Genomic DNA, 16,722 nt, shown 5'->3' with positions numbered 1-16,722 from the left:
CCTCCTTTTTGTTGTGCAACAGAGTATGAATAGCCTTTTCAGGGTTTCACAGGGGAGGAAAAACAAGAATATCCCTTTCCAGCATGGCCCATAAAAAAGGGCAGTCAGAATTGCAGTATGTATGCTCACCTTTGTATGGGGACTCTTGGTTTTCTTAGGAAGATCCCCTGAATTTGGAAATGACAGGGGTTCTACACTCTGCAACAGCTCCATAGTAGGAAAAATTGCTGCTGCTCCATTCTAAAGGATTCTTTATCAGAGACACCACAACTGCCCTGCCACCCTGCTCAGCTCAGGGGTTAAACAAATCAGGTTGATCCTGGGCCTTCTTCTATCTACCTGTCCAAATTAACCACAATTTTGACGAAAATGAATGACGTTTGAGTTCCTACGACGACAAAAATCTGAACCCATTTTTTTGGTTATTGCTGGCTTCAGTAGTCTGCTCATTTATCAATTACTTAGTCATGGTGCCTGCAAATTGGCAATGTCAAAGCTTTTGCTGACTGCTAATTCTCCTAGGTGATGTATATCACACAAATAAGAAAGCTACATTAAACCACCAGCATTATATACAGCACGCCATTTTCCACTCTCACTGAAATGATTTATCATAGCCATGTTCGCACTCACTCAGCCTCCTGTGCCATAATTTATTGGGAAACTGTTCCATAATTGCTGGTATGACTTTGACAAGAATTATATGATGAGAAGATTTCAGTCATTAACCATCTAGAAATATAAAGTGTTATCCTCACATATGACAATGAAAGCTACATCGACACTTCATCGAGTCACATCACTTTCCATATCCACACATATTACCCCTTCAGGAAGGGTGCTTTTCTCCCAGCTGCCATGAACAGTCCAAGAAGGCAGCAAGACAGAATTTTCAAGCCTTTTCAAAGGAAGACACAACAGCCCCTGAACCAAAATCCCCTACCCACTAGCTATAATTGCGTTTGGGGGAAAGTCTATGAAAACAAAAAAATACACAAATAATGCCACAAGCAAGGAAAGAAATTATAAATACAATTGTTATAGAGGATGGTACGATGAAGCTGGTTGATTTACTGTGTCTATGTCCACAAAGGAAACAATTGTATATTTACTGTCCTAGATATCGTACCACTGCACCTCCCGCTGCATTGTACACTGTAGCTCAGATTCACCACAGAAGAAATTGCCCATCCACTCATTCTCCTGGATATTTCTCTGCCTTTAACAGTGAAAGCACCAAGGCAAAAAGATTAATGCCTAGCAGTAGCCTTTCCTGTCCACATTTACATGCCTAAATATACTTGTTAAGCATCATCAGGCATTATTGGATCCAAGAGAGCTCTGGATGCATCACACCATCGACCTCTTCAGCATTATTTTAAAATCATGCTTCACATTTCACTGACCAAATATGGACTTAAAGTTAAGCATTCATTTTATTATGATGACAGGTATACCTTGCTCTACCCTGTTGCTATGGTAACAGATATGGTAGCCATTAGTTTTATGGTAAAATGTATTCCCAAAAGGTAATTTTTTTCATTCTCACTTGCATGATTGTACCAAATTACCTAATTTACAAAGAGAACTGAGAGGATATGCTGTGAGCTGAGCTAAGCAGCTCCCACAAGTCTTGCATTCACCTTCTTTTGGTTTAAATGCAGGAAACAAAATATACTGATGCTCTTAACAAAAGATGTCAAAATTCTTGCTCCGGATGGATCTAATGAAAAATTAAGAGGTGATCATATGCTAACAAGGACATAACTGAGTACAGCTATCCCAAATTCTGTACAGCACGAAACAGAAAATATTTATCACCTGAGAAAACATAATTTTTGCCTTCACCAAAAAGCAATGGAAATTATTAAAAAAAACCCACACACATTTCCTGCCTGTTATCAACCAGAATTCTCCTGGTTTAACATTTTAAGCATGCGTTATGGTGAGACTATTTACATTCAAAGCTGTAAACGTTACAGTTTTCATCAAAATTCCCAGTTTTCAATTTTTTAAAGTCATGTAAGAGAAGAAAACTATTTCAGCAGCACCTGAGAAAATAGTGTCACAGCTGGCATACAAGTAGCTGGGAAAATCTTCTTAAGCTACAGTCATTCAAGTAAATGCCTACGACAGCAAACAATCATTTAAGTTCTTTTCCTACCTTTTTTCCTTGTCAAGCTGAAAATAAGCATTAATGAAAACATTTTCACAATATTTTAAATTATAAAGTTGTTATATTCTTACATTTAGTACACTTCTTTTCTAAACATGATGATGTTAAATTAACTCAGAAGCTGATTTAGTGATCAAGGTTTCCACAGATCAAAGTTTTCAAGTATGTTTCTGTTCTAATCAAATTTTGAGTATCAACCTTTGCATTTGTAAATATACATGTAACAATCTATCTGAAATCCAGTGGGTAGCTGTCATATTTTCTCAAGTGCTCCCACTGATGCTGGGGCCAGACTGCACGCCCAGCCCTCAAAAAAACCCAGGAATGCCAAAGTTGTTTTGAGGGGAAATAATACAGCCCTCATATCAAAGGGATCCTGGAAAAAAGAGATATCCACATAGACGAGGGTCTCTTGAAAATGGAAGTCTAACATAGCTGGACTAGTATTATATGATGTGGTACAATCAGTGTAAATTTGTAGCAAACCAAATAATATTTAAATGTTAGATCTTCCATAAAGGATGAACAATATCATGTTTAAATTGAATTGAAATATCACCTTGTAAAAAGATAATACATCTCTGTAGTTAGATTTACGAAAAGAGATATTCACAGAGAACACACAACAATTTGAAACAACTCTAGGTTCACGCTGCCAAAGAAACCACTTCCCAAAAGACTTCAGAGCACGTTTCCTACTTGTCCATGTGATTATAACCTTCCTGCTCCAGCGCTACACATAGTTGTCCATGTTGCTTCTGAATCTTTTTCAAACCACTTTAAAAAGTGGAAAGAAAAAAATTTTAAAAATCAACAGTTCTTGGCTATATGATATCATCCAGTGCTATAAGCAAGTGAATTTAGAGCTAGCAAGAACTACTAATGGCCACATTACAGGAATAAATGAATCATTTCACCAGATGTTACAAACATCTAGTTCTTTCCCTTACCTGCCTCCTGTCCCTCTGAGACGATGATGAAGAGGAGGCACTTCTATGTGATGGAGTGGATGTTTTGTGAGCTGGAGATATACTCTTCTCCTCTGAACTCATCTTTGCAGCAAAGTTGTAGTAACGATCTTGTGCTCTTACCACTCATGTACAAAAAGGCAAGGATTAGTCTTCTGTATCCTTCTGTTTCACAGTTTATGGACAGCCAAAGAGCAATTCAATCTCAGCTGAACTGCACCTTAATAAAGAAAAACACAAGAGTGAGTGAATGAATACACCCTCACTCCAAAGTAGCTCTGCAGCAAAGAAATCTGTTGACAGTCACTATTTAATCCAACAGATCTCCCAGTTTTTTACTTCCCTTCCTAACAACTACCCAGTACAAACACAAATACGTTTTTACGCACTCTCACATCACATGAAAGTGGTATTACATTATTTCAAAAACCCCTATGGAAAGGCCTAAGGAATTTACAGCAATTCTCAGGCAAAGTTTTCAAATCCTTGACAAGGGGTTGTTTTCCCATCTTGCATAATGTCATAACATTATCAAGTAACTCCTTACGACCTCCCATACAACACAAATACCACTGAAAACCCAGTTCTGATCAGTACTTCTTAAAAATCCTGCAGTTAGGTTAAGGAGTCTGCAAGTTAGCTTTTAAAAGCAGGTCCCTCTTTCAAAGGTGGTGGCCTCACGGAAGGGGTGGACATCCCAGTTTCATGAATCAGCCCCTTTCAGATGGTGCAGAGCTCACCATACGCTCTTGTCTCGCCCTCAAAGACGACTGAAAGATAATACAAAATGTTCTGACCAGAAAACGCTTTCAGCCACAAGATTGTGGCCAGGGAGTATTAATCTGTTTATCTGGAAAAAAACTTCAGTATATTTGTTGGATCCCAGGCAGAGAGGAGAAACACAACAAGTGACAAACAACCCTGTGAACACCAGGGTCAGAGAAGGTGGGGGAGGAAGGAGTGCCAGGCGCCAGAGCAGAGACTCCCCTGCAGCCCGTGGAGGAGACAGGTAGTCCTGAAGGAACTGTGACCCGTGGAGCAGCCACGCTGAGCTGTTTTTTCCCTGAAGGACTGCATCCCTTGGGGAACCCATGTCAGAGCAGGGAAAAAGCGTGAGGAGGCAGGAGTGTTGAGGAAAAACTGCTATGCACTGACCACAGACCCCATCCCCACACACACCACATGGCGCAGGGGGAGAGTAGAGGTGTCAGGAACGAAGGAGTGAAGTTGAATCTGGGAAAAATAGGAGCAAAGGTGTTGCTTTAATGTCTTTCATTTCTCGCTACCCAAATCTCTTGTAACTGACCATAAACTAATTTTCCCTAAACTGAGTTTTGCCCACAACAGTAATTGATAGGAAGTCTCACTGTCTTTATCTCGACCCACGAGCTTTCTCATCCTATTTTCTCCCACCGCACCACCAAGGCAGGGGGGAATAGGCAGCTGGATGGGCACCTGGCTGCTAGCCAGGGCTAACCCACCACAGCTACAAGGACCATTCCCTTCCCTGTTTACTCAGCCACAGCTATGTGTATTACCCCTTTGCAAGTATTAGATGCTCACTCGCACTTACTTCTCTCTTCAAAAATTAAGATACATAGAGCAACAAAGAGGATATTTGTGTCAATAAACAGTAGAACACCACCTGTCAAACACTACCAAAATGTTGCATCATGACAGTTCAGGAACGGAGTTATAGGTCTCAATGCTTAACAGATTACTTTGATCTTGCTTCAGCTGATAGACACTGTGTCTGATCTTCCATTAACCTTGGATAAAACCGTTCCCCAAATGATGTTGTCTGCTTGAAGCTAGCACCTATCTTCTCCACCTCCCCTCTCTGATTTTGAAATAGTGCCCTTCCACATACACCGTGACGACAGCACACAAAGGGTCAGCACAGCACAGCTATCTTTAGATGGGTGTGGAGAAAGTTGCTGTCCTGCACCATGTTAAACAAGATCAGGACAAAAATACATTAACACTCTGACATGATCACAGGCTCAAGAAATTATATCATATTGAAGACAGAGCTCTAGCCTCTCCAATCATAACAGATATCCATGCAAGAATATCATCCTGAACCCAGATACTCACACAGAGGCACCTAAATAATTAATTACATTGTGCCTTACGGCCACCGGCTTCCAAATACTGCACCCTAACAAACACCCTTCTGCTGGAGCTGAGATCTGTGATGTGTCATAGGTGACAGACACCTTTTCTGCTTGCTGTACCATGGAGAGTGGAATGACTTCACTTTATTAGTTATCAGCACTTTTGCAAATATGAATCTCATCCATATACTATGGATGAGCTTCCATCTCCTTCAAGGAGTCTCCCCTAGAATTACAGATCCCACATAATATCCACAGAGCCCACATAGCATCCCAGTGGCATGACTGGGAGGACGTGGCTGTTCCACCAGCAAAAGCTGCCCACATAGCCTGACCATCTTGGCAAATTCTCTATTCTTTTCAGGATGACAAGCTCCTGCTAGAAGAAGCTTAAGAAGATGGGTAGTTCTGGAGCTGCTAGAGCCAGCTACAACAAGACAGAGGTTGCAGGAAGAAAGGAACAAGCTGCTCACCACACTTGTTCACACAATCACAGAATCACAGAATGTTAGCGGTTGGAAGGGAGCTCTGTGGGTCATCTAGTCCAAACCCCCTGCCGAAGCAGGGTCACCTACAGCAGGCTGCACAGGACCTTGTCCAGGCAGGTCCTGAATATCTCCAGAGAAGGAGACTCCACAACCTCCCTGGGCAGCCTGTTCCAGGGCTCCGTCACCCTCAGGGTGAACAAGTTCTGCCTCATGTTCAGATGGAACTTCCTCTGCTTCAGTTTGTGCCCATTGCTCCTTGTCCTGTCGCTGGGCACCACTCAAAAGAGTCTGGCCCCATCCTCCTGACACCCACCCTTCAGATATTTATAAGCATTTATAAGGTCCCCTCTCAGCCTTCTCTTCTTCAGGCTAAACAAGCCCAGCTCCCTCAGCCTTTCCTCATAGGACAGATGCTCCAGTCCCCTCATCATTCTCGTAGCCCTCCGCTGGACTCTCTCCAGTAGCTCCTCATCTTTCTTGAACTGGGGAGCCCAGAGCTGGACAGATTATTCCAGATGAGGCCTCACTAGGGCAGAGTAGAGGGGAAGGAGAACCTCCCTCGACCTGCTGGCCACACTCCTCTTAATGCATCCCAGGATTCCATTGGCCTTCTTGGCAGCCAGGGCACACTGCTGGCTCATGGTTAACCTGTCATCCACCAGCACATCCAGGTCCTTCTCCACAGAGCTGCTCTCCAGCAGGTCCGCCCCAAGCCTGTACTGGTGCATGGGGTTGTTCCTCCCCAGGTGCAGGACCCTGCACTTGCCCTTGTTGAACTTTATCAGGTTCCTCTCTGCCCATCTCTCCAGCCTGTCCAGGTCTCGCTGAATGGCAGCACAGCCTGAAGGTGTATCCACCACTCCTCCCAGTCTTGTATCATCAGCAAACTTGCTAAGGGTGTACTCTAACTCTTCATCCAGAAGATGTTTCAGAACTTGAGAGAGAAAGCATAATGAAGTTGCACCCAAAGAGAGGCTTTTCCTTCTATCCTAGCACACCAGGGACTGCTGATCTAATTTAACAGCATTTTCATATCCTAAAAATGCATCGGGCACATTTTACCCAGAGGTGTACCAACAGTGATATCTCAAGGACTACGCAGTTTTCATACAAATCAAAAATCAAATTACAAAATTAGAACACAGAAATTATGATCCTAGTTCACAAAGCTGTGCAGAAAAGTTGAGTTATTTAATAGCTAAAAGGACAAATTTTCAGTCACCTTCAGCTATGAGGTCACTGAAAACTTTCTAGCAGAGCAGCCTTTGAGCATATGAAAATCAAACCCTTTTTAAAACATCTGATTTTCACTCAGTTGGCTGATGTGGAAAAATTTGTATTTAGTATTGGCACAGGAGGCCAGCGATCTGGCACTTTAAGTGTGTTTTTAAGGCTCTCGGGAAGCACAACTGCTGCTGTAAGAAGGAAACACAATGCTAGCAAGCAATACAAAAGAAAAACAGTTCTGTAAATAGTTGCCAGGTTTGCAGTTCTGTGAAGTGTGGGATTTTTCTTTTGAAAGGTAATTAAAAAAAGAAATAGTGGCTTACACCTGAACCAAACTCCACTGTGGTTCTGTGGCATTGCCCAAGCATTAAAAGCTGAACCTAACCAACAACTTGCTCAAACCACATTGGTTTATTGATAGCAGTCTCCCCAAAAAGATACATAAAACTAAACCATCCCCCTTCACACTGCAAGAAACAAACATTTCTTCTCACCCTATTTAACAGCAATAATAACTTCAAGAAAAAATTGCTATTACTTATACACAGAGATTTCTAATAGGGAAACAGTTCAGGGTTAAGTCAAATGAAGGCAAGTGGGACATCTGAGAAAACAAGCACTAAGCACAACAAAAAACGTTAACACAAACTAAAAAGAGCTAGCATTCAACTTGTGTTATTGTTCTTGTGTGTTGAATCTGGATTTTGTTTCTCTATACTGCTAAGATCTTATCTTCCAATTTTGGCTTAAAATTTGAGTAATACATCTTTTTTAGAGCATGGTAGAAGGAATAAACATAGTGCAATTCATGTAAAGAGATGCCAGTCTCTCTGTAAATAAGACTGAAGAAAACAATTATAAATCTAATTTTTTGGCCAATAAATTCAATTTACCAAAATCAAAATAATGCTTCTGAGACTTTGTTCATGGGCTCTTTCTATCAGGCATCAGCAATTTTGCTGCTGACTTCAGTGGGAACAGAAGCAAGCCATAAAACTTCGTAGAATATTTCTAGAAAATAATAGAAAATCTGAAAACACATTCAAACACTATGATGTTGAGTTTTGGGTGGGTGGGGAGTGTCCCTCTGGTAATTGTGCATTTGTTCTGACACTGTTTCCTGACAAAGACTAAAACATCTGACTCATTGTATGAGGCCAATTTCATCATCCCTTTACTTCACAGCAAGTATGTCTTCAACCTGAAAGTATCTTAATTTATTTCAGTTAGACAACTCAAAATGAATGCCATTATCTGACACAAACAAGGGTAACAGTATTGGCCATTGGTTATTAATTGCTGCTTTTCCAAACATCACTTGACCTGTAGGCTGCATTTTGCACCACACCTCCTAAATCCCTCATGAACTGCTCAAAACCACTTGTCAGTTTAGGACCATAAGTTGATTGAGCCCATCAAATGGGACAGTGCATTGGCTTGCCTGAAAACTGCTTTGCCACGAGTTCCCAAGGCAGGACATACACTCATTGCTTCCAGTGTACCAGCAGAGACAGACTGCCTGGAATGCGGAATACAAAACTACTTTACAGAAACTACAATAAGAAATTATTTAAGAAATATACTAAAGATACCTACCTTACAGAGTAGTTCAGAAATGGTTTATTCTTTCTTAAACATTTGGTATTGAAGACTCCTTTTACAAGTGAGAACTATTCCACCACATTCTTGCAGTTCACCCATGCATTTATTATTTTTTAAGCTAGCCTTTGAATTCAAGGTGGGTTTCTCCCAGTAATGTTTTTGTGCTCTACCTCAATTGTTACAGCTTGTCTAAGCCTGAAAAAAAAAAGTGGAAACCTAGGGATTCCCCATTCTTTCTCTACTTTAATCTCAGATTTGAACATATTTTACTACACAATTATTTTTTCCTCATTTAATCTCAGTTCATTAGTGTTGTGGGTTGGTTTTTTTTTCCCTTAGTGTCTTAAATCAAGCATGAAATAGGTCTTAAAAACAAAGTCATTCTTAATTTCCTTTCCATCCACAATGGGTTACCATCTCTTTTGGTCTCTTTCTGTCTAAATAAATAAACAAAGGAAAATTACATGCTTTATTTTGCATACCAGAAACTATTATTTTTTACACTAGAGATACTGTGTTAACCCAAAAGTCCTGCCTTCTATCATCTGAAACAAAATCATTTCAGATGCATCAAAATAAACCACCAATCCAGTACCAACGGTTTTTCTATCGATGTCATATTAAATAATTTGAAAGACAAGGAAGCACTGACAGGTACTTACTGATTTCTCTTCACCTTCTGTCCCAGGTTACAATAATAGGTTTGATTCAACATCTCTTAAAAGTATTTCCTGGGAATTCTATAGACTGGACTATTCAGTTGTATGAGAACACTGAAGAAGACACTGACTCTCCATATAAAAATTCATTACTCTTCATTTTCTTCACTGAACAAAACTACGTTGTATCTTGAGCTGCACAGATTGTCATTATTTGAAATTTCATTTTAAAATTCAGTATTTTTGTGTTACTGGCTAAAATTAAAAATAAAAATTTACAAAATAAAGGGGGGAATTAAACGGGAAAGGCTTTTTTATTGAAGAAAAAATAAAGTTTGTAAGCTTAAAAGGTCTGAGTGAGATACTTACACAAGGACTGAAACCAGCCAATACACCAGGAAGCCAACTGGGCAAAGACTTGGGAAACACAAGCTGTATAAACTGCACAGAACAAACGGACAACACAGAGGAGAGAAGCAGCCTGTGGAAATGAATACGAGCAATATCAGAGGTACAGATATTGCGGCTATCTCCCTTTATGAACCGCCACCATATGGCAGGTCCATTGACGCTCGCGAGGGAATCTCTGTCCCAAAATCGGAAGATGTTTCACTGAGCCTGGGCAACGGATTGTGAAAAAGCTATTAGTAGAAGTGATAAAAATGTACAAATACATGACTTGCGTAAATCTAGAGTTACAAATAAACTTGCCTGTCGTATAATAGATAAATGGAAGCTCTCAATGGGTAACTCCAAATGAAGTCTGGATTCAAATTACACACTTCCGTGATAAATGTTATGTTGTTTCTCACTCTGATTGAGTCTTTTCTGCAAGAATGGTTAGAATGCTTTATAGACTGTTTAATATCTTGTGCAGTATTGGAGTAATCTGAGAAGACCATTTAGGGTGCAGAACTGAGTATGTAGACATAAATGAACCAGAAATATGTGACTGTCCCTGGCATTATTTCAAGCAAAGCATCTTCACGCCGATCTATCAATATGGGGCTGTTTTTAATCTGGAAGGGAAGAGGATTTCTGCAGTGCTCTGCAGCTGTACAACACGGTCATTCTATATTCAAGCACTCAGTGGAGGTCAACCTTTGTTCGCACATTACGAGGAATATGTAACTGCCTGTTCCCGGCTTTACTACTGACCTTCCGTGCAGGAAAATCATAACCACACTTTTCTACAGTGCATGACTGTTGCAAACACAATAACATAATGGAAATAAAACACCTCAGTGCTGTGGCAATGCTGTGGCGATTTAATAGACCACTTATGGTAAATAAGCAATTTGTCTTTTTTTTTCCCCTGCTTTTTCTTTTTTTTTTTAATAAATGAATGAACCAATCCCTTTACATTCACTGTTTGAAAATCAGCCACATCATATTCGCAAAACATCAACTTTTTAGGAAACAGCTTTAATCAATGCATTTTAAGATTTTCATTATTTGCAGGTCCTGTCAGAAATAACAAAGGGCCAACTCCAGATTCAGGAAAACTACTGATTTAGTAAAGAAATTTTTCTACCTGAAGCTACCTGAAAGGAGGTTGTAGTGAGGTGGGTGTTGGTATTTTCCCAAATAACAAGTGTCAGGATGAGAGGAAACACCCTCAGTCGCCTTGTAAGGCTTACTGCGTACACTCATCTCCTTCACCTCATCAATCACCTTGTTTGCTAATTTAGCTAAATATATAGCTAGATGTACACTGTAGCAATACAACCACTAAACTTAATTGATAGAAAAAACAAAGCCATGCTATGTTATGTCTTATTTCATATGATGCTAGACAAAAGCAGTACTTACCCATTTCACACATGCTATTTCCTGTAAACTTTTTCAAGATTAGATGATTAATTGGCTAAGACACAATGTTTATGTCAGTAAGAGCAAAGTCTAAACCCGTATCACATTTCTTTATTAGGCTACCACTTCCTCTTGACTGATAATCAACAATGCAGAAAAAGTAATGGAAAAAAAACACCACATATTTCACAACAGTCATGTTTTACAGCCCTACATTTGACAACCTCCCACAACAAGCATTTCTTGGAAGAACTATCAAAAAAATGAAAATTAATTAACATGGTATTTCCCAAAATGGAGACTAAGTTTATTAAATGAAGTGGTTTTTAAAGTCCTTCAGCTTTGCTTTGGTGGTTGGGTTAAGGAGCAGTTTGGGGGTCTGGGGTTTTTTTTGTTTGTTTGGATTTTTTTAAGGGGGGGGGGGAATTTTGTGGGTTTTTTGCTTTTAAGAACATCTACTGTACACATCTCTACAACTTAAACAGCACATTCCACAGGAGACTGCAATATTAACAAGTATCACAGAGACACTCTTATTTTCATGTCATCTTAAATAGAATGTAGTGCCTCCAAACACTTTAAACCTGGTATGATTTCTTTAACCCTAAGGTGTCTTTATTTTTTTCTTCAGAGTGACTAGTCCAAGTATGTCTCAATAATACAAAACGTAAAAACAATATTAAAAAAAAAATTACTTGCGTGGGCATATATATCTGTAAAATTCACATTTATGACAGACCTCATCAAATAGATGGATGAGGTCAAAGAAGAGATAAGCAGATTCAGACAAGAAGAGGTCAGCACAAAATCTGCCTTTCCTATTTTCTGCTTGCCTACACAATTAAGCATTTTTCTGCCCTTCCAGAAGCCTCGAAGCATAGTCGGTAATTAGTGGAGTTCCAGTATGTCCAAACCTCCAGTTTAGATGATAATTTCAAAATATGCCCTCAACTCATTTGCATTCTCTGAGGATTGTCTCAATAGCTGAAGCAACCCAGGATTTTCATTAGGATGTCTTCGCTGCTCTGCGTTCCTCAGGCTGTCACAGTAATGGAATACTATTGATCTGCATGGCTTGGAAGTTTTCTGCATACTACAGAGGTCACATATCGACCTGTGTTGTACGCATTTGTAACAGATTGCTGAGAGTAGAGGGTTAAGCATGTATACATATTTACAAATACATAAATATAAATATGCAATATATATCTGTTAAAGATTAAACAGGAAGAAGTAACTGGTGGACATTATCATCCTTTCTAGACTAACATAAGTCTAGAACACCCAACATGCACCCCCCCCAAAAAAAAACCCAACACATACTATTCCATCCCTTCACCCCTTTTTAAAATGGAAAACATTACTTGGTGATTTTTGTTTTCATCAATTTTTTTTTTTTTTAAAGAATCAAATTTGTCATTTCTTGGAAAAAAAAAGGCATTGAGAGATTGAAAATTTTAATCAAAACTCAGGAAATGCTTTAAGGAATAAAACATGTTTCATGTATCCTAATTTTTTTCATGGGAAAAACCCTTACAATTTTCAACAAGCTCTTTAAAAAAAAGAAACAACTTATTTTTTCCTTATTTTAGTAATGAGTTTCATATTTACGGCTGGGCAATCTGAACAAAGGAAAAATAGTTTAGAAGCCTAAATACTCTTAAACTGCTTTTTAATTAGAGTCTCAACTGGACAGTGATCTAAAGCATAGAACCTAATTTCCCTTATAAGAAGGCTATGAAATGTGTTCAGAAAAATGGTACTAATCCTTCAGAGCACAGGTGCTTGTGGCTCTTGAAATCCACGTCTGACTACATTTTACTGCCCTTCTTTTATTAAACTATCTCTTATTTCTCTGCATGTTTTATTTCCATTACTGCACAAACATCACTTTTTTGCTATATGTTTCAAACCTACGAAGTAAAATTTTGATCAGTGCAAACTAAGAACTGCTTATTTTATTGATCTTGATTTTTTGAACAGCGTTATCCTCAAATGCTTGTAGGGCAGATGCCACAAAAAAAATCATTCCTGTCTCAATATAAATGCAATGTATCTATGGGAGAAAATATAAAATTGCACTTGATGGAGTTTGCTCAGGTCACGGAGAACAGAGAGGGGAGACACAAAACTGGCACATTAGTCAGAGCTTCCACCGAACCTATTTTTTGAGGTGCTAAATGGAAGGTCATATCCGGGAACAAAAAACAGGATGCAATTTTATTCTTGGAAGTAATTAGCTTGACAAACACTAAGTGTCACAGTGGATCACAGCTGCATGGGATAATATAGTTAATGGTTTATATATAATCTGGGAAATATCAAGAAGGAACAGGGAGGTTCTACTACCTCTGTGACTGCTACTAAATCACTGTGTCCAGTTCTGCTGCCAACATTTCAAAGACATTCACAAATGGGTTCAAGAGAGAACCACGAGCGTGACGACAAGACTGAAAAACACCATCACTAATGAAAGCTTTACAGAGGTCAATCTATTTAGTTTGTCAAAGAGAAGATTGAAGGGTCACTGGATGACAGACCGTGGAGGGAAAGGAATTTATTATTAAAATTCTTCTCAAAGGTACAACAAAATCTTACCGGGACAGAAAGAAGATATAAATATATGCAGGTTAGAAATAAGGCACAGATTTATAATGGTGAAGATAATTAAACACTGATAAAATACACTGAGGATTAAAACGTGTTTGTAGGGGTATAAAAAGACATTTTCACATTAAGACTGGAATTTTTTATTTTTTATTTTTTAAAATATATTCCAAAGCTCAGCCATCACTGCTGATTTGGAAGCAGGGATTCATTAAGGGCAGTTCCATGGTAAGAGTCCAGGCTAGATCATAATGCAGCCTCTCCCTCTTCCTTTCCAACAACTGAAACCAATCAACCAACAAAAAAACCAAATCAACCCAGAAGAGGAGGGACAAACTAAAAGGAATAAAACTTCTTTTTTCTTGATTCTGATCTTTGGCGCGCCCATTAATCTCTCCACTTGAGATTCTGCAATTTTATCCTCATATGTCACTAGGCATTTATTAAGCTTGCTCTTTTGTATGGATGTCGTGGCCAGCAACTAGGACCATGCAGCTGCTCATTCGCCCCTCCCCATCCCCAGTGCGGGAGAAGAATGGACAACAAGTAAAACTTGTGGGTTGAGATAAAGACAGTTTAATAAGACAGCAGAGGAAATACTAATAACACAATATGCAAAACAAGCAATACCCAATACAATTTTTTCTTACTGCTCAACGACCAATTGCGCAGCCAGTCCTTGAGCAGCGATCGCTGAACTTGCAGATTTCACCAACCTTGCAGATTTCGCCAAACTCATAGAAAAGTTAGAACTCAGTGGAAGAGGGTTCCTGCCTCCCGGCCAACCCCCATTCGTAAATTGAGCATGGTGTCTATGGTATGGAATATTTCCATTGGCCAGCTTGGGTTAGCTGCCTGGCTGTGCTCCCTCCCAGCTACTGCACACCTGCTCATCAGCTGAACAAGGAAACTGGAAAAAGTCCTTGATTTCTTGGCAACAACTAAAAACTTCAATGTATTATCAACATTCTTCTCATACTAAATCCAAAACACAGCAGCTACTGGGAAGAAAATTAACTCTCTCCCAGCTGAAGCCAGGACAAGGGAACATTGTTAAATGTTCTTCAAGGCTAGAGAAATATATATTCTGATTGCTGCTAATATTTGTTTTTCTTACCGCATTAAAGAAACCTGTCTTACTGACATATGTTTAAAACATAAGTTTCCACAGAAGAGCAGGAACACATCATAAAGACTTTTTTTAATCTCATTACTACTGAAATTTTTGCACTTCACCGAGTGACGGCTTCATTAGAAAGATAGAAAAGAAAAATAGAAAACTATTGTTCAGGTCAAGGAAGTACCAAAAATGTTTCGAGCACTTTACAAAAACATTCGGAATCACAGGCATGGCTGAAAAGACCATGACATGGAAAAATTGCTTTTGAAGCTACTCCAAAGTCTATGATACTTTGACCAGAATTCAACTGAGCACAAGAATGGGTGACTTGCTCAAAAGTAGTTTCCTGACAGAGCAAATCAGTGACAAAAACATCCATCACAACCAAAAATCCCCCTTTTTTCTTAATGCACAGCTGGTTATCTCCTGACTCTCCCATGAGGGAAATACACACTATTTCCCATTATCACGCTAAACACTAAGTCCTGCACACATCAATAGCTAGATATGCTTAGTTCTTCCTACTTTTGAAACACTAATGAATCAACATTCAGCTGCACTGACAAAAAATACAGTGTCACAAACACTCAAAAATAACATTTATTTGCCATAGAAGGAACTCTCTACTTCCAGCACCTCTAATAATTTCAGCTGAAATTACGCTACACGAAATTCCCTCTGCCTGTGCCTGAAGCAGGATCTAAAAAGGAACAGAAATGCCCTCAGGCACCTAACACATAAAAAATATCTGAGCAGTCCTAGAATATTCTCATCACTGAGAAGCTGAATGTTCTCCATCAGTCATTGATTTCCAAAATATATTATAGACAGAAAACTACTGCTAATAAGTCTTGATTTTTATACATAAGCAGATTATAAAATCAGAAGATACTACTGTGATCATCTAACATAAAAAGGACCAAGTGAATTTTCCAGCTTAATTCCTGCTTGAAATACACCATATAATTTAGCAAATCATCCAACACCAATGCACAAGCATCCAGTGGTGGGAAGCAATCACAAATCCTAACAAGTTCTGGCAAACACAAATTTCTCTGCATTTTTAAGAATATCCATGCTATTTCTCCTTCAAGTACTTCTAACCTCGAAACTTAGCCAAAGCCCCTTTTTAAACCTTCACCTACTGCATGGAAGAGCTCTCTTCAAACACAGAATTTGCTAGTGCACAAATACACCACATCAGTGTTGATACATTAGGGGTAGTTCTGGGATGCATTAGGAGTGTGGCCAGCAGGTCGAGGGAGGTTCTCCTTCCCCTCTACACTGCCCTAGTGAGGCCCCATCTGGAGTACTCTGTCCAGTTCTGGGCTCCCCACTTCAAGAAAGATGAGGAGCTGCTGAAGAGCGTCCAGCAGAGGGCTACGAGGATGGTGAGGGGACTGGAGCATCTGTCCTATGAGGAAAGGCTGAGGGAGCTGGGCTTGTTTAGCCTGAAGAAGAGAAGGCTGAGAGGGGACCTAATATATGCTTACAAATATCTCAAGGGTGGGTGTCAGGAGGATGGGGCCAAGCTCTTTTCAGTGGTGCCCAGTGACAGGACAAGGGGCAATGGGCACAAACTGAAGCATAGGAAGTTCCGTCTGAACATGAGGAAGAACTTCTTCCCTCTGAGGGTGACAGAGCACTGGAACAGGCTGCCCAGGGAGGTTGTGGAGTCTCCTTCTCTGGAGATATTCAAGACCCGCCTGGACAAGGTCTTGTGCAGCCTGCTGTAGGTGACCCTGCTTCGGCAGGAGGGTTGGACTAGATGACCCACAGAGGTCCCTTCCAACCCCTACCATTCTGTGATTCTGTGATTCTGTGATACAAGACTTTAGGCATCTAATGTCAGTTTTCACAGCTTTTTTAAAGATTTTTAACAAGCTTGATAAAGTTTAGAGAAGAATTGGCATAATTAAATAATCAACAAATATTTTTTAGTCACA

General features: G+C 39.6%; 1 protein-coding gene across 1 annotated transcript in view; it reads right to left on the bottom strand.

Moving 5' to 3' along the window:
• Positions 1 to 16,722, bottom strand: part of LOC104329019 (oxysterol-binding protein-related protein 6) — a 136,267-nt gene that overhangs the window by 83,371 nt on the left and 36,174 nt on the right. The window contains 1 exon segment of the mRNA XM_075429951.1: positions 3,127 to 3,364. Coding sequence (XP_075286066.1) covers positions 3,127 to 3,228 — 102 coding nt within the window. The 5' untranslated portion in view covers positions 3,229 to 3,364.

This window comes from Opisthocomus hoazin, chromosome 9, assembly GCF_030867145.1.
Source record: "Opisthocomus hoazin isolate bOpiHoa1 chromosome 9, bOpiHoa1.hap1, whole genome shotgun sequence".
Taxonomy (NCBI): Eukaryota; Metazoa; Chordata; class Aves; order Opisthocomiformes; family Opisthocomidae; genus Opisthocomus; species Opisthocomus hoazin.
The sequence above is the reverse complement of the archived record's forward strand: the minus strand, read 5'-3'. Positions and strand labels throughout refer to the sequence as shown.